At 43.0% G+C, this 26,786-nt stretch overlaps 1 protein-coding gene across 1 annotated transcript in view; it reads left to right on the top strand.

Annotated features, from left to right (window-relative positions):
- plxnd1 (plexin D1) overlaps positions 1–26,786 on the top strand; it is a 59,344-nt gene that overhangs the window by 18,052 nt on the left and 14,506 nt on the right. Inside the window, exons 8-21 of the mRNA XM_070839886.1 lie at positions 606–705; positions 2,178–2,276; positions 3,794–3,883; positions 4,129–4,237; positions 5,395–5,552; positions 9,250–9,395; positions 15,053–15,158; positions 16,516–16,655; positions 17,742–17,921; positions 18,298–18,382; positions 18,777–19,046; positions 21,753–21,902; positions 24,737–24,851; positions 25,398–25,505. Of these exons, the coding sequence (XP_070695987.1) occupies positions 606–705; positions 2,178–2,276; positions 3,794–3,883; positions 4,129–4,237; positions 5,395–5,552; positions 9,250–9,395; positions 15,053–15,158; positions 16,516–16,655; positions 17,742–17,921; positions 18,298–18,382; positions 18,777–19,046; positions 21,753–21,902; positions 24,737–24,851; positions 25,398–25,505 (1,856 nt within the window). The remainder of the gene's footprint in view (positions 1–605; positions 706–2,177; positions 2,277–3,793; positions 3,884–4,128; positions 4,238–5,394; positions 5,553–9,249; positions 9,396–15,052; positions 15,159–16,515; positions 16,656–17,741; positions 17,922–18,297; positions 18,383–18,776; positions 19,047–21,752; positions 21,903–24,736; positions 24,852–25,397; positions 25,506–26,786) is intronic.

A 26,786-nucleotide genomic window follows, 5' to 3' on the forward strand; every position in this document is an offset into this window, starting at 1 on the left:
GATCAACTTTATTAATCCCGAAGGAAATTAGATTTGCCAATAGATGAAAGGATTTGCCATAAGTCACTCTTAATAGCAGTTTCAAAGGGGGTGTATTTTTAACCTGCATATGTGGGTGTTTCTTGGAAAAATACATTTTAAGAAGTCTACAAGCTGCTGAGGGAACTACTTGCCAAAATGTCCTCACTTAGGTGGTGTAAAAGTCAAAATGGTCCTCACGAGGATAGAAATACAGGAGGCAGCGCTCACACACACATCATCATTTACCAGCCTGAGTTTATAGTGTTTATAGAGAAGTGCTTTGTTTCATCTCAGCAGATTTGGCCCACTTTGACCTCCTGGCTGGCTGTGGAATGAATGTGTCTACTACTGAGACTAATCATTGCTTCCTTTTATTAGAGCTAAACTTTAATGGCTGTAATCAGTTCAGCCTCTCGGTTGCGTTACACTCGAAATGAATCAGAGTTGGTCACATACTCAGATTTTCAAAAGACTGTATTGACCACATCGGAACAGATCAGAAAGAGTAACCAGACAGATTTGGCCACTTTTTTTTTCTTCTTGTCTCTAAACTCTTTCCATGTGTGTGTGCCTATCTGTGTCAGATGTGTGAGCTGCTTGAGCACCAGGTGGAAGTGTTATTGGGACCCCGATCAGCACCTTTGTGTCTCCAATAAAGATGAGTCAGCGCACAACCTGCTAGAGGTGAGTAATTCTCCTTTTTCTTAATCCGCCAACCAAACAGGCGCCTGAAGGATCTCATAATATTAACCCCCCCCTAGTCAGAGCCTCAAAACATAATCCAGACTCTTCTGTCCACCCACTACAAGTGTGCTGTAATGATCCGAGTCCAGACAGGTTAGGCAAGAGCAATCATGTGGTGATTCAGTGTGAGGTTTCAAGTGTCTCAACTACAGTATGTAGAAATGAAGAGACCCACTATAAAATCTCAGGAGGTTCTGGTTTAACAGACTCCTTCCAGGGTAATGCACCATTTAAAGCTCCTCAGACCTCCTCTAAAGTTCCTCTTTTTGGCAGTTTAGCTCCATATCCCAGCATGTGGAAGAGTATATTCACTGTGTCCCTATTACAGGGAATTATTACTAAATGTTAAGAAAGCTTGTTGCCAGCAAGGAGAATAAATCTACACCTACATTTTCACTATGGTTTTATATCCATGCCCTTATTTTACGTAGGTGACTGTACAAATGGATTATCTAGATGTGTATTTGGCAATGTAAACCCCCATGAGGGTGTCGACTACTCAAACAAACCGAGTAGTGTAAAAGGCTTGGCACGAACGTGTGAAAAGGCTGTGAAACTGGGAAAATTAACCCAAACTAGAATCCATCCATCCATCCATTTTCTGTACCGCTTATCTGTCAGGGTCGCGGGGAACTAGAATAGCCTCATTGAAACTAATCACAGATCGCCAGATAATAATTGTTTTAGTTTTATTGCCCAGCCAGGTCCCATGGCTCATGTCAGGATGCATCCTCCCCACAGACTTTGGCCCTGAGGGCGCGGGTGTCTGAGTGTGTCCAGTCACAGAACAGGTCCCTGTTAGAGGGGAGAGGATGTGACTCACAGTCCTGTGGTCAGGCGCTAGTCAACAGTCTTGTTCTGGCGTTTAAGTGTTTAATTGCTGTAAGTGTTTAATGTGTAATATCACAAGACCCCCTGAAAAGGGAAAGAGCTGTTTATGTTAAACAACTGAAGTAACAGAGACATCATTGCATTTTTCTAAGCAAACGCAGTAAATCCTAGTCAGGCGTGCTGTTTCAGATCCCAAGATACACAAAAATAAACATATTTAAGCACGAGAGGCTTGTGCTCTGTATGTCACTTTTAGTTATTTAAATTTAGGGTACTTTTTAAGCATGAAAGAACTTGATTAGTTCTTTGTAATGTAGGCCATAAGGAGATGTGTATGTGTGGGGGGGTTTCCTGTTCTGCTGAGCAAATCACAGTGTCCGGTGGGTCTGTTTTTCTAATCCCTCATCATCTCTCTATTTGAAGCTATTGTTGTTTCCCTCTGAGCAGGACTTTACCCTGTCATTTCCTCCTCTTCCAGATAAACAGGACAGGTATTTTGGGTTGCGGATGTGTGCTGGGGAGCCATTGTTTTTTTTAACTCCTATATGTCACTTCCTCTCCCTAAACCCCCCTCACCATAGAATGCAGCTTCCTGTCCCAGCCTGGTTGCCTCAGAGGTTCCTCCATCACCATCAGGAATGGCCCAGGACTTCACCTTATCCCTCAGCAACATCCAGGAGGTACGACAGACAAACTCCAGTTATGGAGCCTGACTTGGACTTTGTCCAAAATGCATGTTGTGAAAATGATAGAAATAAAACTGAAGCATATGGTGTGCTTGCTTCAAACTGAGTTGAACACAGATGGATATTTGTGTGCTCTGTTTTGGGTCAATAAATGAATGAAAACCTGAGTTTTCCATATTGTAAGAAAGATATGAAAATGACAAATGAGAGAGTATCATCATGCTTATGTTGCTCACTACTCAGCTGTCTGGGCCTGCCATGCGTCTGGTATCAAACTGTGACTAGCTGAGTTGTGCCTTCATCAGCACTGTGTACAATGTGCAGTCGGTCTGAGGCAGCACACACGGCGGGAGCTTTATTTCACTCGTGTTCATTTTAAATTCGGCTAGTCCTTCCAGATCAGTTTTTTAAACTCCTATTCTCATCCTTAATCCACGCTGAGCGAGTCAGACGCTGATCCTGCATCACTGATAAGGACACATATGGGACCTTCTAAAAATTCCAGTGCTGACTAGTTGCCAGGCTTGATCAGTCACACGACTAACCCTGGCTGGCCTTTAGAGGCCTCTCCCGGTGTGTTGCTATGGTGACAGACGTTGAATCACACACACACACACTTCCTCATGGCAGCCTGAATGTGGTTGGCTATTCATACTACTCTTTATTATGAAAGTTTATACAAACTGATGTGATGAATAACGTCTTCATCTTGTCAGCAAGTCAATACAGGAGGAAATGTGGTGTCACTCATATGCGTGTTCTCCAAAGAGCATCGCCATCACTCAGACCCCAGAAATTTAGATTTGGTTCTCACACTTCTTTGACAAACCTAAAATAAATAGTTTTTACTTAGCTTTAATAAACAGTCATACCAAAACCTTTAGTTTGTGCTCTAGCAGCTTTTAGTTCTCAGACTGAACAGACTGTAAGTCCAGGGTGCGTTTCATTGTGTGGTCTGCTAGAGTTTTCTGGGGGAAAAGAATCTGCCAGATGCCAAAAATAATCAAGCTTCTCTCGTGTCAAAAAGCACAGAGAAATAGCAAAGTCCTCGAGAAGGCGATCAAAGTAGACCAATTTAAGCTGGCTGGATTCACAGACAAATGATTTCTTCCACTTAAAGTACTTATCTTTCATTGCTACCTTAGCTTCTTTATGGTCTTACCCTCACATAGTGTGGCTCATTTAAACTCTGGCTGTGATTTTGTAAAGTATTCATATTCATTACTCTGGCCCACAGATGACTAGCCGAGGTGTGGGAGTCCAGATGTTTATGAATATGAATTTTGAATAGATTGCATCTTTTCCTGGCAGGGACAATTATTGTGGGTTATTTCGGTTTCCTGATACTCTTTCGGAGATGTCAATTGTTACCAGACATGTTTGAGAGAGCATTTCTATGCAGATTTTATTTGGGGTATTTAAGCAGCGATTATCTCATTCTGAGAACAGTTTGTTTGCTTGTTATTTTTGAAATACTACTTGCTGTTGAATATAAGTGCTTTGCATGACAGGGGGAGGAGCTGGAGTGTGACTTTGGGACAGATCAGCGATATGAGGCCACATGGCTGAACAGCTCGACAGTCAAGTGCAGTGGAGTAACAGTAAGTATAGCAGCGAGTTACCAGAAATTTCCAAAGCTGAATAAAGATTAGTTAGGTTGAATGTGCTAATTATTGTTAGGTTTAGGGCTTGTTTGTAAGCTGTTTTTATCACAGTTATTTCAAACCCTTGTTTATAATTTGACTAAGAACCCATTATTATCTAGAGGAGGCATAATGACAATACACACACATTCGCACTGAGGAGATGCTCAGCACAACCTGTTTTATTGTTACGTCCCATACAGCTGTCCACTAATCAGAGGAGTCAGGTTTACCACCTAAACCTGAGGAGGGGAAGCTATTTCAGTGGACAGGGATCGGATGTTTTTGTCGACAGCCCTCAGCCAATGAGAGGTAAGACACTCAGGGTTATGTGGACGTGAAAAAAATATAAATGAAGAATGTATTTGCCATCTTCTACGCTTCAGTTGTTTGTTCAGCTCGCCTGTATTTCCAGCATAATTATACACTTGCAAAAACAAAACAAAAATCTGACATAGCTGCCACTGTTCCTCCCAGAATGCATTTCACCTGTGTACAAATGTTTTCTGATGAGATTGGTGGATTTAATTAAACCTGGAAAAAAATAAAGAATCGCTCACAGGGACAAACAGTGTTAGACCGCCTTTCATTGACAATAATAGTGGTCCGTGTATTACAACACATAATTTGCCAACAGCTAGTAATTTACCATAATATCATATTCTGCTACCGTCTAATTACGCATAATGGCTATAAAAACATAGGGAGCTGCAATTTAAGGTGTTATCAATCCCTGTTACAAGCCACGTCCGCATCTATTGTTGAAAATACAGTTTGAGCTCCATGACAACAGTGAGATGATGAAAAGTGACGTACGTGTTGTTGAACTTGGCGTGTTGTCTGTAGTGCAGCTACAAGCCAATCCTTGACTAGCTCAGTCCCAGATGTGCTGTTCACAGTCCATGTGGCGACCATGTGAACAACAGCCCTGGGCCGCTGCCAGACGCTCTGCACTGTCGACGGACATGATGGTTGCTTCATAACATGCAGAGTCATCAAATTTTGAAAAAACACACACTTTATCTCACACATGCAGGCACACACACACACACACACACACACACACACACACACACACACACACACACACACACACACACACACACACACACTGTAATGTACGGACAAATGCATGCACAGATGCACATGCAGTGATACAAATGGGACTTCTCTCTGGGAGGCACATTGGAACATGAACATAATCATCTGTTTCTCACCGGCTTTGTTCTCCTCAACTCCACTAGCTCTCTTTTTCCCTGATTTTTTTTATAGCCATGAATGGATCATCCCACTAATGCTTATGCTGTTTATTTAAAGCATGCAGCCCATATGGTTTATATGAGCTATAAAAGAAACTTAGGAATTTAAAGTACTTTAACTTAACCAGACAAGGCAAACACAATTCAGTTAAGCTGTATTGCAATTGTAATTGCCTCTCTGTCTCTCCCCAACCTCCCATATCCCTCTAGTGGAGGTATACAACTGTAAAGTGGGTAGTTCAGACTGTTCCCAGTGCTGGGGCCGGGAGGACCAGGGCCACCTCTGCGGCTGGTGTGAAAACAGCTGTAGGCCGAGGGATGACTGCCAGCCAATCAGGGATCAATGTCCGGCTCCTGAAATCCACAGGGTAAGATTACGCGTTAAACATGCATGGCAGGCTAAAAACATTCACATTCATCCTCACACGCTCCCCACCTCCTTTCTTTAGCCTCCAGTTTCTATTTTCAGGCCATAAAATGGTGAATCCTGGGGTCACTCACATGGTGCGGTGCCCCCATGACCTGCCTGTCCAGTGTCAGCTGCTGAGGGAGCGTTCAAATAAAGTCTCATTAAAGCAGTTCATTCAGTAATAACACTAACACCCACTTAGCCACAGTTCTCAGGGGACACGGCGGGTTCAATCTGCAATCACTCAGAAGGGCTTGGGAACACCTTCTGCCCTGTGCTACTACAGTATGTGTGTAAACTGTGTGGATGGTGTACGAAAGCTATATTGGACTCTTTGTGTAGAAAAACCACAAAAAACTAAAAGAAAGCAAACAAGAACCATTAGGGGGTTTTAGAGTTGAGACCATATTAAGAGCAAAACCACACTGGTAAAATTAGTTCAGGAGTGTTTATCTTACACAGGATCTGACCGCAGTCACGTCAAAATGGTGATCGCGATTACCGGCAGAGCCTTTTTCAAAACTGTTTAGGGGGTTCATTTGCATGATCATATTCATTTGTTTGTCCGACCGTAATGGGAGTGTGTTTAGAGCTATCATCTAGGCCTTTTCTGCCGCTGTCGAACGTTGTATATCAGCACAGCCACGGTAGGCGGTCATGGGAAGCACGGCTCACATGAGACCCAGTCGGCCTGAACTTCCTGTAGATAAAACCAGGAGAATAAGCAAGCAGAACAAAGCAGGCGAACTCACACACATACACACACACACACTCTCACACTCACACACACACTCTCACACTCACTCTCTCTCTCTCACACACACACACACACACAGGCCCGCAGTATGTCACACAAATAGGCCATATTGAAGCATTCACGATTATCCCTCATTCTTTGTAGCTGTCAGCATACTGTGACTAACAGGATGCTCTGCGAGAGTCTAACTTATGTGGACTTCTTACGTGACTGAAGTTGGGCTAAGACACCGTATGCGTGGGTAGACCATTGTTGCAATACTCTCTCTCCCTCTTCCCCTCTCCCTCTCTCTGCCTGTCTCTCTCTGTCATGCGCACACACACTCATGCACAGACACAGGCACGCACACATACACACAAACTCCCACTGGCTCTCTCAGGAGAGCGGGTTGCAGAAAGGATACTGGGGCTGTGGTTCTGTGGGGTGTGTGATGCAATGCTTTGGCAGCCATGTTTTCCCAGAGAATCCACAGGGGTCTGAGCCTGAGTACTCCGGCTTACAGAGGAAACGATCCGCTCTCCCTAAACATTCACACACATACTGCAACAGCTCTTTGTTGTATAGAACTTTCAAATGTGTGTACAGCTAAGATAATGAAATTAGTTTTTTTTCTTGGGCCGCTTTGTCACACGCAATCATCTATCACACTATACTTACACCAAAATATCAATAATATGGAGGATTTCATTACTTCTTAAACTTGACCGTCGGCCACCTAATTGTGAAAGATCTCTCTCTCTCTATCTCTCTATTCAAAGCAGTGACGTAAGACAATGGAGACATTTATTATCTCAGCAGGCCCTTTATTCTCATGTCATGTGTGGGCTGGTTCACTGTTTCTTAAAAAAAACATTGATTAGAAGTAGTTTGGCGTCCAAAACAGGAACTGCCAAACACAGTTTATCCACAACATGAAAAGAAAGAGAGACCAGAAAGATCTGGGTGAGACATAAATGGTTTGGTAGAGAGGATAGAGCGCTATTTGGACAAAGAAAGGGTGGAGAAAGGGTGCAGTATAGTGAGAAGTCTTTTCCTGTTTTTGTCCTCATGTCCTCCTTGATTAGTGTGAAGCTGAAGAACTGGAGTGAGGAGAGGAAGATGAAAGCCCTGACCTCAAAACGATCTATTCACAACAAGAAATGACAAGAAGAAAACATATGGATTTTATCAGTTAGGTAGTTTATCTGGTACAGGGTGGATATCTGCATGTACATTTGGAATATCTGTGAATTTACAAGGATTTGGAATAGTTTAGTCCTCAAATGCGTTTAATAGCACCAGCATTCCTTGTGAAGGTCTTTTGCATTTTGAGACATTCATACTGCAGGTTCTCCCTGGGGGCTTGGCAGAGTATGTGCTGTAAATCAAGACTCACAGACTTGTAAGAGGTGTAAATGAACAGCATGCCAGCTGATGTTGATGTCAATGCTCAATGGCACCGCAGAGACACACTAGGTGCTATAAGACGCATAGTGATAATAAATAACTGCTTACTGCTGAGCTCTGTAGAGAGGGTGGGTACTTGTGTGTGTTTGTGTGCAGTATGTTTGCATACATGCACACACACATACATGTATATGGTGCTTGTACATTACATGTGTATGAAACAATGTGGGGTGTGTGTTTTTGTCAAAAGAAGTATATATATGGGGTGTAAGTAGGCACAGGGTGGTCACAGTTAATACCCAAAAGTGTAATATAACCACAAAAACATTTGCATCATTTCCTGTGGTGTAGATCCCCCAGAAATACTGTAAGTAATAGGTTGGGTTCCAACAGTTTGTTTTCACAGTATATTAAAAGTAATACACTCTTTCTTAACTGCCTCCCGCTTTTAGCAGGGAAATATATGGTTTATTTATCTGTGCTGTCACTCCAGCGGGCTTCAAATCATCTGAATGCAAAGCCAAACCTTGTCCTCTCACCTAGACCAAATAGAAGAGCTGTTTTCATTCTTAAGCTCGGTTCCTGTTAGAGCCGGAGCCAGGCTAATAACAGAGAGGGTCACACTGACCTCGGCTCAGCCATGGGGTCATTCAGGAAAGCACGCATGCTGCTGGGCTAGCCATGCTACAGTGGCAAGATGATGGTAGATTGCTTCTGTCTGGGTGTCGGAGATGCTATCTCCAAAGCTGTGTTTCCGTGGTGATCTGGGGGGGGGGGGGGGGGGGGGGGGCAGTCGGTCCTCTCTTCTCTTTCCACGGCTCCTGAGTGGAAAGTTAAGAGACCAAAGGCGAGAGCTGAAATGATGTGTTAGAGTACGCCTCTGAACAACAGCAGAAATGGGACTAAGGAATTTGACAGAGCAGACACAGGAAAACAGATGAAAGGGAATAGCACAGTGCATTAATTCCCCTGTTGAGGCTTTGCTCTCTCTCCACCACCATCAGCATTCACTCTCCTCTCGACACTCAGTTCCCTAAATTGCCTCCCCACTCATCCACCTTTCTGCTGTGCTCTCCACCTCGCCTCTCCAGCCCTCTCTCTCTCACTCTGTCTGTCTCTTGTGGGATGTGAAGGAGGCTCTTAGCGTGCTCTTTATTTGCATGTGCTGTAGGGGATTAGAGGCTGAAGAGTCTCAGACTGGCACAGTTAAGAGTCTGCTTTGTGTGTGTGTATATACCTAAACCGTGTGTCTATTCTATTAGACCTTAGTCTTCAGCAGAAGAACACTTACATGGCCCACTTGTCCTTATCGCTCTGTGCGACACACTCCACGACAACATCAGAGACGGCATCTCCATTCTCTTAATTCTCTGTCATATTCATTATCACATGTCATTAGTTGAACATTTCTAAGGAGGTAATCTACTTATGAGCTCTAACTTTTTGTGCACATTACAGGGTTTTCACTGGATGTTCTTTCTCCCTGTTCATTACTTTGTTCTGTCTTTGTCAGATCTCTCCCCTGAGGGGTCCAGTGGAAGGAGGCACCCTGCTGACAGTACAGGGCAGGAACCTGGGCCGGAGGGCCGAAGCAGTAAAGGTCTCTATTGGAGATGTGCCATGTACTCTCCTGCCTGAGTACTACACTGTCTCTGTAGAGTAAGTACTGTAACATATGGCTGAATTATGATTCACAAATTTGGGCATTAAGGCTTATGTCAACTCAGTGTTTGCTGAAGCATAGCGCTGTGCAGGCACTTTTTTTTCTTTTGATTTCCATTACCTCATACTTGTTTAATTACAGTTTACATCATCTAGATTGTCAAAATGACAAGATGGAAGAAATAAGAGCATGTCCTAAACATCAATATCATTATCTCCTTTTGTGTGTGTGTGTGTGTGTGTGTGTGTGTGTATATGTCTATGCTAACTTCAAAAAGTACTGGACCATTCAGCCTAATATTTTTTTGTACACATTTATGCCTGTATGGTGAATGACCCCTCGCAGTTTCTGTGATTCACGTGTTTTCACACACATTGACAAGTCATCAACAACTGCTCTGTTTTCACAGAGTAAAAGGCATTCAGCTAGGCTAAAAACAATCTATACAAGCCATATTTTGGCCTTCATTAAAGCACAGGAACTGACATTTGTAGAAACGTTGGTCTCATTTTGAACCAAAGCATTCAAGCATTTTGAACCAAAGCATCTGTAGATTAAAAACCCTACCCGACATGATCCACTAATGTTACAAATGGTGTGACTAAATCTCTGTTTCTGTTACATTTGTCACCATCTTTGTTTATTGAAACCGTTACAGTATACAGTATACACAGCTACAATCTACAATTACAAACATGCTCTAATAAAAAAGATTAAACAGAAGTTAAAGTGGTTAAAGGTTTAGGTTAGGCAGAGATCTGTGCTCCTCTGAGTGCACTTTTCTAGTTTATATTTCAAACCCCGCTAAAGGGGACTGGTGAGATGATAGCTAATAATTACCCATTGTCATAGTAACCTGGCATGCTCTCAGGCAGGTGATTGGTCAGATGGACGGCAGAAATAGACACTATCAGAGCAAGTGATGGACAGATTTGTCACAGTTAATATACCACAGAGAAATCCTGACATGTCCATCTCAGCCGTGAACAGAGTGTGAAACCAGACTTGAACCAGAACTCAGATCAGACAGTACAGTGAGAGCTACCTGACTTATTACATTTAATGGATAGAGGAAGCTGGGTGTCCCACACTGGAAATCTTTAAGTGCAAAAAAAAAAAAAAAAAGACATGTACAAAATTAAAGGGTGCCAAATGTGTGAAAAACAGTTTAGAAAGTAATATATTTAAAGGAGACCTATTATATGTGAAAAATGTTGTATAGGGAGCTGTGCAAAATCTCATGGATTTACTCAAGTGATGTGTTACAACCCTGGCTCACGGGTTGCAACAAAGGAGAAAGTCCACACCAAAAAGTAGCAGGGAGATATTTATTAACTTAGATTGTTTGTTCACTTACACTTGTTTGTTTCAGTGAACTTTGTAAAGCACTGTGAGACAACTCTGTTGTGATATTGGGCTATACAAATAAATTGAATTGAATTGAATTGAATTAACTCTACATAAGTCAACAGAAATATGAACAATGTAGCTTGTCAGTGGTGTAGGATGTGGATGGGTGAAAGAAATGAGTGTGGGTGTGTGTAAACAAAGAACAAAACTAAACAGCAGAGGTTTTCTGGCCATGTGGTCAGCCAGCAGCTCAGCCCCAGAGAGAGCAGAAGGACTGAGACGGCCTTTTATAAGGTGGGACCACACCTACAGGTGTGGCCAGGCAACTCTGACGCCCATTTCTCCAGACTCAGGAAGGAGAACTGCAGGGTAGCAGACACAAATCAATAAGGCCGTCACAGATGTCACTCGAGTCAGCAACCAGAAATGAAAAACAATTACACAAATCTGGAGCCGTGGAGTTTCAAAGAAGTGATTTTACCAGACGTCTGTAGCTCACTACTCATCTCTAGGCTACATTAGCTGCTACTGGTTTAACACACCTGAACCTCCAACTGAACTATTGGAAGTTGAGTTGCATTGTGGGTAGTGTAAGCACCCAGTTTTAACAAGGAAGGAGAATGCGTAGACTAAATAAGACTGTCTCTGGTTGTGCTGCATTAACAGTAAACCTGTCCATTGTGAGTCTGACAATGCTGAATCAGTGGAGTAGTCTTTTCACTCAGAGCCTATTAAATGGTTGCACTTGCCATATATTACAATCCTGGCAACAAATAATATAATAATAATTCCAAACTTTAACTTATTTGACCAGATCAACATCAAACTAATACCCAGAAGGATGAGTGGTAAGAGATCTTAGTTACTTACTTCTGCACTAGAAGAGAAAGGTAAAGTAAATTTAAATGGTGCTTTTGTGAGCCAGTGAGTCCAGTTTGTAATTGACAAGCTTTTGTTTAAATAACAAAGAAAAACCTTTAAATGTGTTACTAAACTTCCACATATAAATCACGATCTTAGACCATTAGGAGAATCCACCTCTTACATGTTTATGTCCACCAGTCGTGAAAGTAGAACATCAGCCATCCCTTCATGGTTTAGTTTTCATGTATTCATGAGGCTAATTTTCACAAATATTATTATGCAGCACGCTTCTCATCTAACTGACTCCATCGCCATCCCTCTGTAGCTCAGGGACCATCACACTGTCACCATGGAGACAGCAGGACCCCACTTTGACGCCGGCATAACGGAGCTCAGTGGAAGTCAGTAACTCTACAGTTACATCCAAACAGTCATTCAGTATCTGTAATGTTCCTTGAATGGAACTGTTTATGTGGTCTTGCTCCACTGAAGCCAATCATTGTATTAAGACCAGTTCGAGGGTGACCTGTGGGTCTTACCTGTCACTACAGATGCCTGACACATTCCCCAAAACCGCACATGTCGAAAAACAGCGAATCGTATTTCACTCCTGGGGCGTTCTCATCTTGTGTCGTCATTCCTCATTGGCTCCCGAGGTTGGTTGTTATGACAGCAAAGCATATCATCGTTGCTGGAAGTGGCACTGACAAATCATAACACGTCAGTGCATCTGACAATGTCAGCACATTTGACTTGCACACGCAAGGACCCCCGTAAATCTTTATATTTCTATCTTTGTGGGGACCTGCTATTGATTTGATCCTATCCTGTCCCCTTAACTTAAACCCTTTACAGTTAACCTTAACATTTAATCCTACCCGATTATACAACGACTCATTTACCTTATCGTTAAAATAACCCTGTTTCTCAAAATATCCTCATTCAGATATAAAATTCAAAGTGGCTCTTGAGAAATGCCACAGTACCAACACACTCACCAGCACACGCACATCTGCACATGACCTCATTTACCAGGGCTGTTGAGACAGGTGTCTGCTCGTGTGCTGAGAGGTGAAAGTTCACATCTGTGTGCCAAAAGGAAAATGTGCAGCAGCGGTGAGACTGTGCTCCACTCACTTGGTGTCAACATTTTAATTAATGGCACAGTCAGTCTAGGCACACCTCATTTACTGGAGTACTTATCTGGAGTCTTGGCTCAGGCACTCCATGCTGCCCTCCCTATCATTTTCATATGAGCCTTGAGTGGCCCTCGCCCTGCCCATTTAGCTGCACCGCAAACAACACTCACATCCAAGCATGCACAGGCTTGATTGTTGATGGGTTTCATCATCCACTCGAGGGAAATAATCAGAGACATCTTCAAAACTGGCCAAAATATTGTCCTCTGAAGCCCATAATATCTCCACTGTTGGGCGGTGCTGGAATTTGGAGCAGGGGTCAGTCCAGGCCTTGTCTGCTCTTTGTCCTTTAACTGAGGTCACTGGGGTCACTGTGGAGTGTCAGTCAGCACCATCAGACCTGTAGGACGTGCTGTCATTACTGCCAGCTGCAGTAGTTTAAGGAAGTTATTTGTCCCATAACAGGAAAGTGTCGTATTTAGCAGAAACCGCATTTTAAATTGGTCAATCCATCAATCCATTTTCTGATGGTTTTCCGGGTCCAGGTCACATTCATTTAACCAATATTATGTCATTAGGAACTATTATGCTGCAACTATTAGTCGATTAATCAACCAGTTAATAAACAGAAACCTAGTTGGCATCTATTTTGATCATTGTTTAATTCATTTTTTTAAGTCAACCATTTTCTGGTTCTGCTTCTCCAATGTGAGGATTTTCTGCTTTTCAATGTTTTATGACATTATACAGATCCAACTCTTAATCAGGAGAATGATTGTCAGAATAATTGATAATGAAATTAATCATTAGTTGCAGCCCTAACTGCAGAGAATTACTGAAATAGATGAATAACTCCATATCATCCCCATTGGGTTTCCCTCATACTTTTATACTTTGGCTGTTATCACTGTGAAACAGGTATTCAGCTGCATTCAATCTGGTACTAAAAAGGTCTTAAATTTGAGTTGGAAAACCCTGCAGGAACCCAGCGTATGTGTTTAAATGCTACAGGCTGACTTCCTAACATCTCTCTGGTAATAAGCTTTGTCTGTAGCCTTAAAGAAATATTAGTTTAATGTTTGTCTTTTTTCACAGAATAATCCTCAACAGATACCATGTAATGTGATGTACTGTTGTATAAGAGTTTGATCCTCAACCTGAATCCAGTAAGGCCTGAAGCCTCCTCTAAAGTTTCGGGTTGATTCAGGCTCGAATTTCTCATGTGAAACATGTGAAATGATGCATTTTCTTTAAGCAGATGCGCTTCCGCCCTCATAGCATTTAACTGACAGGAGTGTAATTTGAGTGTAATGACATTCTTTATCTGATGCTCCTGTAATTAATGAGAAGACGTGTAGACCCGTCTATTAACAGGTGGCTGGTATTGCAGGTTATTTTAGAACATTTCTAACAGTTATTCAGGCTCGCAAGGAAAAAACACATGTTTTAATTGGGCTCATTGAACACTGCAGTGGCTAGTGGTCAAAGTATAAAGCCTGACACTTAGATGCAGCTTTCTTTGTGGTGTGTGGCCTGACAGGCTGACCTCAGCCAAGCCCAAATCTGTCCAGCCCAGCCTCATCTTCCCATTTGTCCTGCCAGGTCCTCCTACACACAAAACACAGATCCTCCGCTCATGTAAATTCCCACAATTCCTCTGTCAATCATCTGATCGCTAGCTGAGAATTTATAACCACTGTAGCACCAGGCACCTGACTAAATAAACCGCAAGGGTGTTAAGCTGGAGGGGGATCATGTGAGTTGATAAAGGTTGCGCCCTCCCCCCAGCGCATTTATCCCAGTGAGGCCCCAGAACAGTAGATCCCTTTGCCTCGGTACACCACCGTGTCATTAATATGAGACGTCCCTGTAGAGGCTTAATCACAGCCAGGAGGCGAGAGAACAAGCCATAGCAGCCCCTTAATCTCCTCTGTGGTTCGACACATCTGGTCTGAGGAGCTTTGAACTTTACATCTCCTTGTATCTGATATCTCCAGGCTTTATTGGATTCCATATGTAAATGTATTAGGGTTTGATGAATTAGTTCATAACCACCATTCTCCAAGATTAATCATGTGTCTTTAGCAGTCATGATCAAGATCTCTTTCTACGTCTCTATACTGGTTCGCTTGCAATTTGAGTTGAGCAACCCCTTCTTTAAAATTAGCTTATTGAATTAAAGTTATAAGCTGCATATGTGAGCGTTCATATCCATTGTCATTGTTGTTTTATTAACTGTTGTCTGATTATGGTGTTTTGACAACCAAACAAGGAGGTCACTCTCTTTTTAAATTCCCCAGGCTGCTGTGTGTCACTGGGCGGTCTGCACATGAGAGGACAGATATTGTCCAAGTGGATGTGGATCAGAGTGGGATGGGGACGTCAAAGGAGAGCTTCTCATACTTAGTGAGTATTCTCTAGGCATCAACCCTCCTGCTGATCTTTGCTGTCTGCTCTGTCCGTCTCTCCCTCCACATTCTTCTTCTTGTACGCTCTCTAGTTCCTTGTTCCCCACTGGGAAAGCCTTCCCAAGTGTGTCAGTTGAGTGTTAGCAGATGCGTTTTATGATTCAGAGGAATGCAAGTGTGTGGGAATCTTCAAACGTTCATCTGAGCTGCGACTAAGCACCATTGTCATTCCGCACTCGCTGCCAGCAAAAACAAATATGGCGATTGTTGGAGTGTCCCTTTGCTGTGAATTCATCACTGGTCAGGGCGAGCTTGCCAGCTTTGTGTTAATTGACCTCGACCCACACAGTCTCCCATTGGATTTAGAGTATTCAGCCTGTGGAAATGCACATGCTAGCCCTTTGTTGTTTTTTTTTGGTTGTAGACAAAGAGTTTTTCATAAGTCAGTGCTGGAACGATCTATCATAAGAACAGCTCAGCCTGCAAGTCATCCAACAATGAAATCATTCCAATCTTGAAGCCCCTTCATGATACATGAGGATAAAGAAAATCCAGAACAACAAACATTATGCTGTGCTGTTGTGAGAACTCCTCCCAGGCTTCCTTATCCAACTCTGAGATGCTGAGTATGAGAGAGGGGCTTTTTACTGCAGGGTGTTGAGGGGAAGATGCGGGAGAAAGGGAAAGCTGTTTTGGAGACAGGATATGCCCTCTACTGCATCTCCCTCCTCGAACTTTTAGACGGAAACATCTGCCTCCTTACACCCACCCTGACACACACAAACACACAATAGGTCTCCCCCATCCGTGCACACTGAGGAAGTGAATCCTGTCAGTGAGGATAAGAGGTTTTCCTGGAGGCGAGGTTCATGGCAGGGATAGAAAGTTCGGAAAAAGCAGGAATGCTGATGCTGGTAGCTGCCGAGCTGGACAGGGATATTCATCTTCGCTCGAAGACCCTCTGTGTGTATGTGTGTGTACATGCGTGCGGATGTGTATATCTGTTTGCATGTGCATATGACTGTGCATGCATGCATTTTATTTATAGTATAGCTGTCCTGCAAGCTTGGGCCCAAAGGCCTGTTAGCTTCAGCAGCACTTTAACATACTGCAGCATGGGCTGTCTTTGCAGCTTTCTTCACTAATTTATTATTATAGTCAGCAGCTGTCTGAGCCAATATGTTAAGACAGGATATATGAACCTCAAAGGATGAGGAGATATTTTACTCTGTGTCAAGAAAAGCATCAAAACACAGTTTGAGTAAGCCTGTCTTTTCCAGTGACAGAGGCTGTCAAATGTCTAGTGATAAATTTGATGTTGCGTTCGTCGTGAGCTGAGTCTCGTCTGTATTCAGGTCCCAAAGCTGCTGTCCATGAAGCCAAGGAGGGGCTCTCGTGCTGGAGGAACCATAGTGGTCATCAAGGGGGAGCACCTGGACATCGGCTCTCAGATCAGAGTCATGGTCAACAACACCCTGGAATGTTTCATCACAGAGTGAGTGCTGATTATTTTGAATTGTTTGTAGCCAGAGTTGTTTTTAAATCTGTGAGACAAGTCTAGGTCAGTACTTAAGTCTGTCAGAGCAGGTCCAAAGTCTTCATGTCTCTCAATGGTGACCATTAGATTGCACCGCATTCGAAGCTGGCAGCCAAGAACGGGCAGCAACAGCCTGTAATGGCTCCAATGTTATCGTTTAGGAAAATTGTGCCCAAGTATGTCCACTAAAAGTGCTTTGACTGACAGGCTCAGATTGTTATACTGATCATTATGGAAAAGGATCCCTTCAGAGATAGATCTTTTTTATTAACCAGAAACAGCCATTGTAGCGCGCTATTCAACGCCACCAGACTCTGTTGACAAAAAGATTTAGTTTACTTCAGAGAACACAGGAGTGGCTGATCTATTGCCACCTTGATCAGTTAGTTTGTTTGTGTTATTTTGTGTTACACAAATATAGCGTTGGATCTGAACTAACCCTTTAAAACACCAAAGTCACACTAAAACAAAACAAACTAAGTGATCAAAACAGCCATAGATCAGCATCTTCCTTATAAAATTACTGCTTTTGTCTGTGGAGTCTGGTGGCTTTGAACTGAGCAAAATAACAGCTATTTTTGGTTTAACAAAGGGATCTCACAGGATCGTTTTGTTTCCTTTAGGGATCCTTTCTATAATTTTGTCAGACACAAATAAAAATCTGAGCCTGTCAGTGGCAAAAACGAGCACTTTTAGTGGGCGTACTTTGATCCAGCACAATTGCACCAAAGGATTGCATTACAGTCATTGTAGCTGGTTTTCAGCAACACGAGGGAATCTACTGGACCGATTCCAAGAGTACCTCCCAGTCATTATGAACACAAAATATGTAAAAATAGGGCCCAGGTTTAAGGTATATGTCCTTTGATATATTTTTAAAATAGCTGGCACCAAGTGCTATGTATATATAGGCTTGATTAAATGCACTGTATGTGTGTCTTTGCAAGGCCTACATGAATCTTTTTTTGTAACTGTACAAAACATAATTTTAATTTTTACTCTTTTGAGTTTGAGACATCAGACGATATTTCCTCCCTTTTTTAGGCAAACAGACGAAACCATTGAGTGCACCATGCCTCCAGCCTTACAGCCACACACTGAGTCAGTGACAGTGTGTGTGGAGTTTGAAAACCTTCCCTGTCAAAGCACAGACCTCACCACTACTTTCACCTACGAGAAGAACCCCACCATCAGCCTCATCCGCCCCAAAAAGAGTTACCTCAGGTAAGCAGACTGCAAGACGCACCACAAGCATTAAAACCAAAATGTCTTAAACATCTCAAGCTGGATAACTCTGCGGTTCCCCTCCCAGAGTTACTGACATAAGTCATTACTTTAATGTCGTCCTGATGTGCAGCATTTTCTTCCTATTGTGCTCTAAATAGCACAGCATGTGTGTGACATGGGAGCGGCATGTCTTTGATGACGTGTGTGGATTTTCGCTGCAGTCGAACTGTTTTGCATTATTATCTGGTCCCCTGTTTCTCTCTTGATGTGGCGCAATGTCCCAAAGCATTTGCATACCAGTATGAAGTTAACACATTTCTGTCATGACTGAGATGTTACTCTCTGTCCGTGTGTGTCTGTTTGTGTGTCACAGTGGTGGCAGGACCATCACAGTGACAGGCCAGGGTTTTGAGCTGGTGCAGAGCGTCACCATGCAGGTGCTGGGAATTGGACAAACGGTGAGTGGTCAGCTTAATTGTCTCCCTTTATCTTGATAAAGCACTTTCATCTATATAATCAGACTTGTGGGAATTTATAATGAGATACAACAGCATAATAAAATAAAGTTTCTATTTCTAGCAACTCAAAAAAAGGACTAGTTGTAGGTGATGACCTTTAGAGGTGCTCGTAGGGGATCTTACCTTTGGTATTTACCTTCTCATGTAGCTCTTGACAAGAAAGCGAATGAATGTATTTCCTAAAATGTCAAACTATTCCTAAGAAACAATGCACACATCAGTAGTTTAATTTGAATTATGTTACAGGTAGATGAAATCATTAACCATCTGATAGGAAACTGGAAAAATGAAATACATTGTAATACCTACCTTTGCTTCTCTGGTCCTTCTGCAGCGCTGCTCTGTGGTCTCCCCTTCAATGATCACCTGCCCATCCCATGCGTCCAGCCAATCCCAGCAAACCTCGGTGCAATTCTTGCTGAATGGAGTCCTCTACACGGGTGACAGCCCCTCCTCCTCTGACAGCGAGGCAGAGGAAGAGGAGGGGGAGCCTCATAAAGGTCAATTCCAGTTGGAGTACGTGGAGGACCCTCAATTCTTCACTGCCAACAAGGAGAAGCTGATTAAACACCACCCCGGAGAGCCACTGACACTCATCATCAATGTGAGTGACACTGCTGAGATAGGAAGTCCTATTATGTTTGTTTCCAGATAAGTCAAGCAAATGTTCACCTTCTTTCATAAAATGGATGGTTTCGAGTCCATGTTGTCCACCTCTAATTGGATGGGTATAGGATGCTTTGTATGGGATGTTTTACACACTATATTTTGCATGGTTGGTAAAAGCAGTAGTCAGAGTCAACACAATTGAACAGCAATACTTTGCAAGAGCTCCGGGGTTTCATCATAAATTAATCAAGAATTCAATCTAAATATCAAATCTGAATCCTTTTTGAATTACTTAACTGTTCAGTTAAGCTTTTTTTCTAAACAACAGCAATACAAATAGACTAGTTAACAAATATAAGATCAACAAATAAAAAATCTGGACCAAAGAGGTGAACAGACCAGCCGACCAAACTGGCACTGCCTTCGCTAGAGTGACTCCACTAACTGACTCCGCTGGCCAGCATGCATTGAATTTTTTATGATAGAACAGTCAAACTTAAATATACTCGCAGCAGAAAACATTGGCACTTGATGATATCGGCTTTCAAGAGCCTATATTACAATTCTAAGTGGAGCAGGTGATGATGTTTTCTAAAGGTTGCTTGTTTCTTGGCTCAAAAGTGCCACTGCTGTAAACTGACTGCTCCCACTGTGAACAGCAGACAAGGCTGAACATTCCTTTATTCATATTCACACAAACCAGAGGCACATAAAACACATCAAAGGCCTCGTCCACTAAAACGTGTTGATTTCTGTTGGGAGTCTGAGGAGGGGGAAGGGTGCAGTGGCAGCTTAGTGGGAGGCCCCTTGTTCCTGTGGCCTGGCTGATCCAAACACCTGTCTGCATGGATTCATCACCCTTAAGGGCTGCAGGCTGTGACTCTGTGCGACATGCACATGCTAACAGCACAGATGGGGAAGTTTGAACATGTTGCAGTTTCCTCTTTATGTATTTGTGTCGGGATGAGGCCCCTGCAGGAATCGCTGCTTCAGCTTGTCTACATGGGCGACTCGTCTGTTGTTTCCTGTTTTGTTTAGGAAGGTGGATTCCACCCGTGGTGGACCTGAAGGGGGGAGAGAGACCGTGTGTGTTTGTTTAATAGGGAGCCTGTTAGTCATCCTGATCCTATATTAAGGACCTGAGCTGGAATGTGGGTGGGTTTTGTTTGCTTTCATCCTGTTTTGGCCTTAAGAATCCATTGTTTTGGTCCAATGAGTTTAAGTGTGAAAATGTAGTGTTGTATATGGAGGTTATACAGTATATTTCACAATATGTCCAAACATATTTTGTAGGGCAATTTAATGCTTCTTGTCTTTGTGTATTAGGAATGTTTGTGTGTGTGTTTCTGTGTGTGTGTTATGTCTGTGTTAGGAAGTATTTGTTGACAGAGACCCGGGGGGTGGCATCCTGCAGTAGGGACAGGACCGGGCCCTAAGGGTGTAATCAAAGCAAGGAAGCACACTGGGGATAAACACACGCACGCACACACACACACACACACACACACACACACATACACTCTCTCTCTCACACACGCTTCCTCAATTGTCATTTATATATTAAAAGGAAATTGCAGTTTCATACAAATTGGGTCGTACTGTTGTATTCCTATACATTAATAAGTTAATCTCAGAGATCTAGGAATGCTGCGACATCACTAAAACAAAGTCTGATGGCAATAAACGAGGGTAGTCAGATGATCACAGATGTTTTAAACAAATCCTAGGTTAGCTAAACACATTTAGGAGAGAAAACAAAGGGGAATGGTAAATCCATGTTTGAAAAATCCATCTTAGTTTACAGACTGACCTCCTGGTTCGGTTTTTAAGCGTTTTAGATATGAGGCTTTTAGATATGTAGTGTTGGCTGGTTTGCAACCTGTCTGATCATCTGTCCACTCATGTTGTTGCGCTCCCTGATCTCAGCAGGCACATTGGGGAGTACAATGATGGCCAACTTCTGAAAATAAGAACCGCGTTGCTTAGTAGCATCTTTCATTAAACCCTCCCTGTGTTTGTCCACACTGCACAGGCTCTTTTTATAAATCTGTCATCTCCAAGCCCAAGCTGAGATAACCCTGATGACGTCGCTATGATATCAGGGTTATTTTTCAGACTTTGAAAGACTCCCACCAAAGCCACAGAAGACATTGTACAACTGTTTTGTTGTTTGTTTCTGTTTTGACATTTGTACAACAGGTGTAGTAGGGCTCCACTTGGCTAGTGAACTGGATTTAAATTCAGTGAAGTGCCACTTTAATCAAAGTAGAATTTAACATTGAGAGGCAGGCATTGATTGATAAAAAAAAAAGGTTGTGCAGTGCTTTCCAGTGGGCTCCCGTAAAGGCCATGAGAATGTTATTTTGGGCAGAGGCAGAGATGACTGTCAGCGGGTTTGTTTGCAGAAACTTCCCTGGCCATGTGAGAGAGGCAGCGGGAATGTTTGCTGCTTTAAGCTGAACTCTATCCCAAACTGGATGAGTTTTCTGCTGGCTTCCTCTGTGTGACAGCTGCGTGACAGCCCTGCCGCAGCTCGGTTTTCTATGTGTGTGCCCATAAGAGAGTGCGCATGTGTCTGCACGTATGTGTAAGCTGAAGCTACTATGGCTTTATGAATGTTATCTGTGCCTGTTCAAACCAGGCCCCTCTGGTCTCTTCCCACTGACCAGCTGACGGCTGTTTTTGTTCGTTTCTGGCGCAGAAAGGGCCGAGCGATCTGGAACTGGCGCCGGAGGAATACTCTGTGATGATTGGCTCCTATCCCTGTAACATCAGCTTCCATAACGACCAGCTGTTCCACTGCACCATCAACGGACTGCTGAGCTCCAGCGAGAGCGAGCTGCCTGTCACCGTAAGTATGCAACCATGTAAAACACCACAATAAAATATATATACCCACATAACCTCATGTTGAAAATATAGACCCTGATAGACCCCAATAATTTGAGGATATCACTCATCTGTCACACAGCACAGCACAACAAGTAGTCAGAATCCAGACCATCTGTGATGTTCATTGAAGCAGATTTGATCTGCACAGGTCCACTGTGATATGTTTGTGTCTCTCCCCATGCATTATGAATGGTTTGTAGTCTCTGAGCGTGCCACCATGAATCAGCAGTTAGTGGGGGTGGTGAGCCATCACTCTGTGCCACAATGCCACAGCAGAACAGTGAAATGTTTGTCACTTCTCTTTTATCTCTTTAATCTTTTATCAGTCCGTCTATCATCACCAACACAATCACCTATCACACAGATAGCTCACATACCTGCTCACAGCGAGACCCCAGTCTTCTGACTCAGGGATGATCTCACTCATCGTCTGTGCTTTTGTTTTGACTCTGAGTTCTCTCCATCACAATTAAAGGTCTTAATCAAGACTCGGTGGAGCCCTGCGCAATCTTGATAAAACCAGACACTCTCTCTCCTCTACCCACGTTTCCCATCTGTTCTTGCCCATTCTGCTCTGTTTTAATGGGGCTTTATTAAGTGGGGGAAGCATTCATCTATATTTAAATATGAGCCAGACTGTGAGTGGTTGCCGAAATAGCTCAGAAACATATGTTTGTCTGTCTCTGTCTGTCGGTTAAGTTGTACTATAAGACACATTTCCCCACTCTGACACAGAAATAGAAGGAAAGCTCTCCCCCCCCCGCCCCCTCCCCCTGTCCCCCCCGTCTCTCTCCTTCTCTCCTTGTGTACCTGTGTCTCGCTCTCCACCCCACCCACCCCAATCTGTCTCTCAGGATGCCTTAGAATAAACACAGGCAATTAGAGGAGACATAAAGGCAGGGCAAGGGTCAAATGAGATGTCATAACACAAATGGGTGGGCTGCATGCATATGAGCAGTGAGGATGATTAGTGTGCACATTCGACAGAGGCATAAACAGAGTGCATGCACATTTTTCTGTTTTTGTCTAGGCACATTTGAATAAATGCATACATGTTGGGCTGCTGTATAGCTTATGGCCATTTATGTCTTTTCACTTACTTTCGGTGGCAGATCTATTTTTACATGCCCGTGTTGTGCTTGGCTCTGAAGTGGAGCTGAGCTGCAGAAGTGGATGTGGGGAGGCAGTGTTTTTGTACCCTGAGCGAAACAGGAACATGGAACAATGGCATTTTCCCCTCCATTACACCAGGCCTGGCTGCAGTCTCTGGAAGAAGGCCTTCTCTTGCTGGTCTGGGTAAATAACCGCCTGGACCAGAAAGAGAAAGAGGGAATGAGAAAAGAGGGAGGGAGCCCAGTGAGCCAGTTTCCCCCTCAGAGTAAGACCAGTGTAAGGGGGATTTGGTCTGAGGATTGGAGGCTTTTTTATCTGAGGCTCTTTTTATGAAGTATGTTCGGATTGGGGAAGGAGAGGGAAAGATGTGAGGAGGGACCACAGAGACCCTGCTGACTAATCAGAAGGCAGAAGTGAAAGTCCTTTTCTTGTCACATCTGGGTTACTCTGAACTGAGTGACTCCTCCTGCTCGTTGCAGCAAGAGACCATTTTTCAAAATCTACTGTGTGTAATTTTTTTCTGTGTCTGCACCTGTGACCATGAAGAAAATGTTGTCTCAGTGCAAATGTGCATGTGTGCTTGTGTTCCCATTAAAAGCTGCCCATGTTACACTGCCTATTATTACAAAGAAAGTACTAAACGCGCCGACTTTCTGTGCTCAAACAAATGCACTTTATTGGCTGATCATGATTGAGAACAGTTAGCCATAGCAGATGTACAATGTTTACAACGGAATAGTGGCGACTCTTTATGAAAAAAATACAACCAAGTATTCAGGAAAGCAGAAGTCTGTGCCTTTCTTTCATCTCACTTGTACTGCTCTAATTCTCTTTACTGCTGCTATAAATCAGTGGCTCACCTCCAGCTTATCCAAAATGCTGCTGCATGGGTTTTAAAAAACTTTAGAAAAACAGATCACATCACTCAGATTTTCACATCATTGCACAGCTTTGGTGTAGACTTGTCTGAACAGCAGCTCAACAGACAGATCTTATAATTGGGGTATTTCATAAGGGTGTCTCAGACAAGTTGAGGTTTAATCTTTATTTTATATGATATATCTTATTTATTATCACAGTGTTAAATAGTATTCATAAAAATGCAAATGTTTCTGCTGAGGTACGGCATAAATCTGAATTATTATCTCATTTTTAAAAAACCTGTAAAATCAAAACTGACAATAAAACTATAATATCAAACGTTATGCGAGGCACAAATTGATTTTATTGTTCAGGTGCAGTACTATTAGTTATAGGCAGAGTTAGTTTAATGTTGTTCCTGAAGAAGAAAGGCTTTGTTGTTTATGTTATTTGGTGAGTTTTATTGCTCTTTATATGGTGATTTAATTGCCATAATAAATTGTCCTTCATCTCTTATGACTTCCTGTTGTTTGATGATTATAAAAGACTAGGGGGAACAGAATAAGGTTTTTGTTAACAACATATGGTTTTATGTAAGTGTTATTTATTCTGACAGATTTAACTCCTGAAACGGTATGTTTGATATCCACGTGGGTCGCACCCATATAAACGACTATGATTAAAATGAAATAAAAGAATATATATGACATGATGAGATACACAGCAGCAAATAAGGGTAATGGCGACAAAAGGAAACCAAAAAAGAGGCAGGTTTTGGAGGAGCTCAGCTTCATGTGTTGTTCCTCTTTCACTTTCTAGGTGCAAGTTGGGAACTTTCGCCGCACCATCGCCAAAGTGCAGCTTGGCAGCAGCGAGCTGGCCATCGTGGTATCCATTGTGGTGTGCTGCGTGCTGCTGTTGCTGTGTACCGTGGGTAGGTTGTGTATACATACTTACCAGCAGATGATGGATGTGTGCCTGCTGTTGCAATGGATGCTCCAGATGTGGAACAGATAAAAGGAATTCAGGGGTCATAGATTCCCGCACTTTCTTCATCCCTCCTCAGTACCCGAAGCACAAAGCCCTGACTGTTCCCCTCTCTGTCTGCTCAGTCTGTGTGCCTATGTGTGTCTTTGTGTGTGCGAGATGTCTTCTGTAATTTTTGTCTGTGCAGGGCAGGTGTAGGGGTGAAAATTGTGCCAGTATAAATTTTCACACTGCTTCCTGCTTTGAATCTAATATTTGCAGAACACTTTTTTTTTCTCGTTAGGCTAAAACACTTATATTTACAAATATTCATAGAATTGAATTTCTGAGAAAATGCACACTTCCATAATCTCACAGTTAGAAACAATGTTTTTCTTGTAGACACATTTTTGATCCTGTTCATTATGTTCTGATTTACTGGAAGCACTCAGCGTGTGATAACAGTCTCTGAGTTGAAACAGGCTGTACATAAACTGCATTTTGTCTGTCTCAGCTCTTGTAGTGTACTGCACAAAGAGCCGAAGGGCGGAACGCTACTGGCAGAAAACTCTACTCCAAATGGAGGAGATGGAGTCCCAGATCAGAGAGGAGATCCGTAAAGGTGTGTTTCCACAAGAGCCCACTCATGCACAGACACGCACTCACATCCTCTGCTATTGTACAGGCTCTGCTATTGGAGTTGTTTATACCACAAATGACGCTTTGTGTTGACTGACATGAAAAAAGAGCTTGTGGGAAGACAGAAATATTGACCACATATATTTGTGTGTTTGTCAGTTTGTGCATGTCCGTGTGTGTGTGTGTGTGTGTGAGTGTGTGTGTGAGCATGCAACATGTGAGTTTGTTAGAGATTTTTTCTAGGTTAAAGTGGGAGGGAGATACAACAGTTGACAGATTTGTGCCTAGTAAGCGTGACTCATAAAACACAGAGTCTGACAAATGATCAGTCACACACAAGATGCACTGAGTGGCTGCATTACCTCTACTGTGTCAGCCCTATGGGAACACAACGCCTGTGTGTGCATGTTGAGTGTGTGTGTGTGTGTGTGTGTGTGTGTGTCTAGGGCATTAGAGTAAAGCAGTGTGAAGGCCACTCCGTGTCTGTGCACCCAGATTTATGGTGTAGAGATGGGGGGACGGATAGAGAAAAAGAAGCGGAGGGAGGAAGAGATAGGAGCGGGAGTCAGGGCTGGGGAGAAGCCGAGGCGTGGGAGGAGCAGGGGAGGAAAGGTTATTTAGTCAGAGGACGCAGATAGATTTGTGGCCGAGTTCAGGGTGAGTGTGCATAAAGTGAGGGATAGACGAAAGATGTGATAAAAGCCGAAGAAGAGGGAGTGGAGGAAGACGGGAAATTGACACATTCCAGGTTACAGGATCAAGAAGGTTTTGGTATTTGTCTGAAAAGTGAAGCGTAGGGGAGGTTTGGTATTCAGGCATGCTGCGTCTAATCAGGAGTTGGTGGTGTGAACTGACGGGTGGTTTCGTGGACGCTTTAGTGAGCAGGAGGATAAATAACCTGGAGGAGTAATGAAATACATTTTAAATCCCTCAGGTGTTGTATTCCCTTCTTTCTACACAAACACGGTATGAAGAAGCTGGCATTGTAACCCAAATACATCTCTCATCCTGTGTCAGGAAGAGCTTTTCCATAAAGGGATCTCCAGCGTCTCATTAGAGGAGAACATTATCCTCTCCTAGAACAAGCTATCCAATAAAGTGGCTACAATATTAGCATGCAGATTCAAGTCAGTGTCTGGACATGCTGATACTGTTTGCAGCATGTAAACCCCAGCCTGCACACATGTTTTGGATAAGGGCCTCAGACTGGATTTGGCTGCACTGATTGTTGTTTGGTAAATATTTGCCTGCATGCCACACTGGG

This window comes from Pempheris klunzingeri, chromosome 11 (genome assembly GCF_042242105.1).
Source record: "Pempheris klunzingeri isolate RE-2024b chromosome 11, fPemKlu1.hap1, whole genome shotgun sequence".
Classification (NCBI taxonomy): domain Eukaryota; kingdom Metazoa; phylum Chordata; class Actinopteri; order Acropomatiformes; family Pempheridae; genus Pempheris; species Pempheris klunzingeri.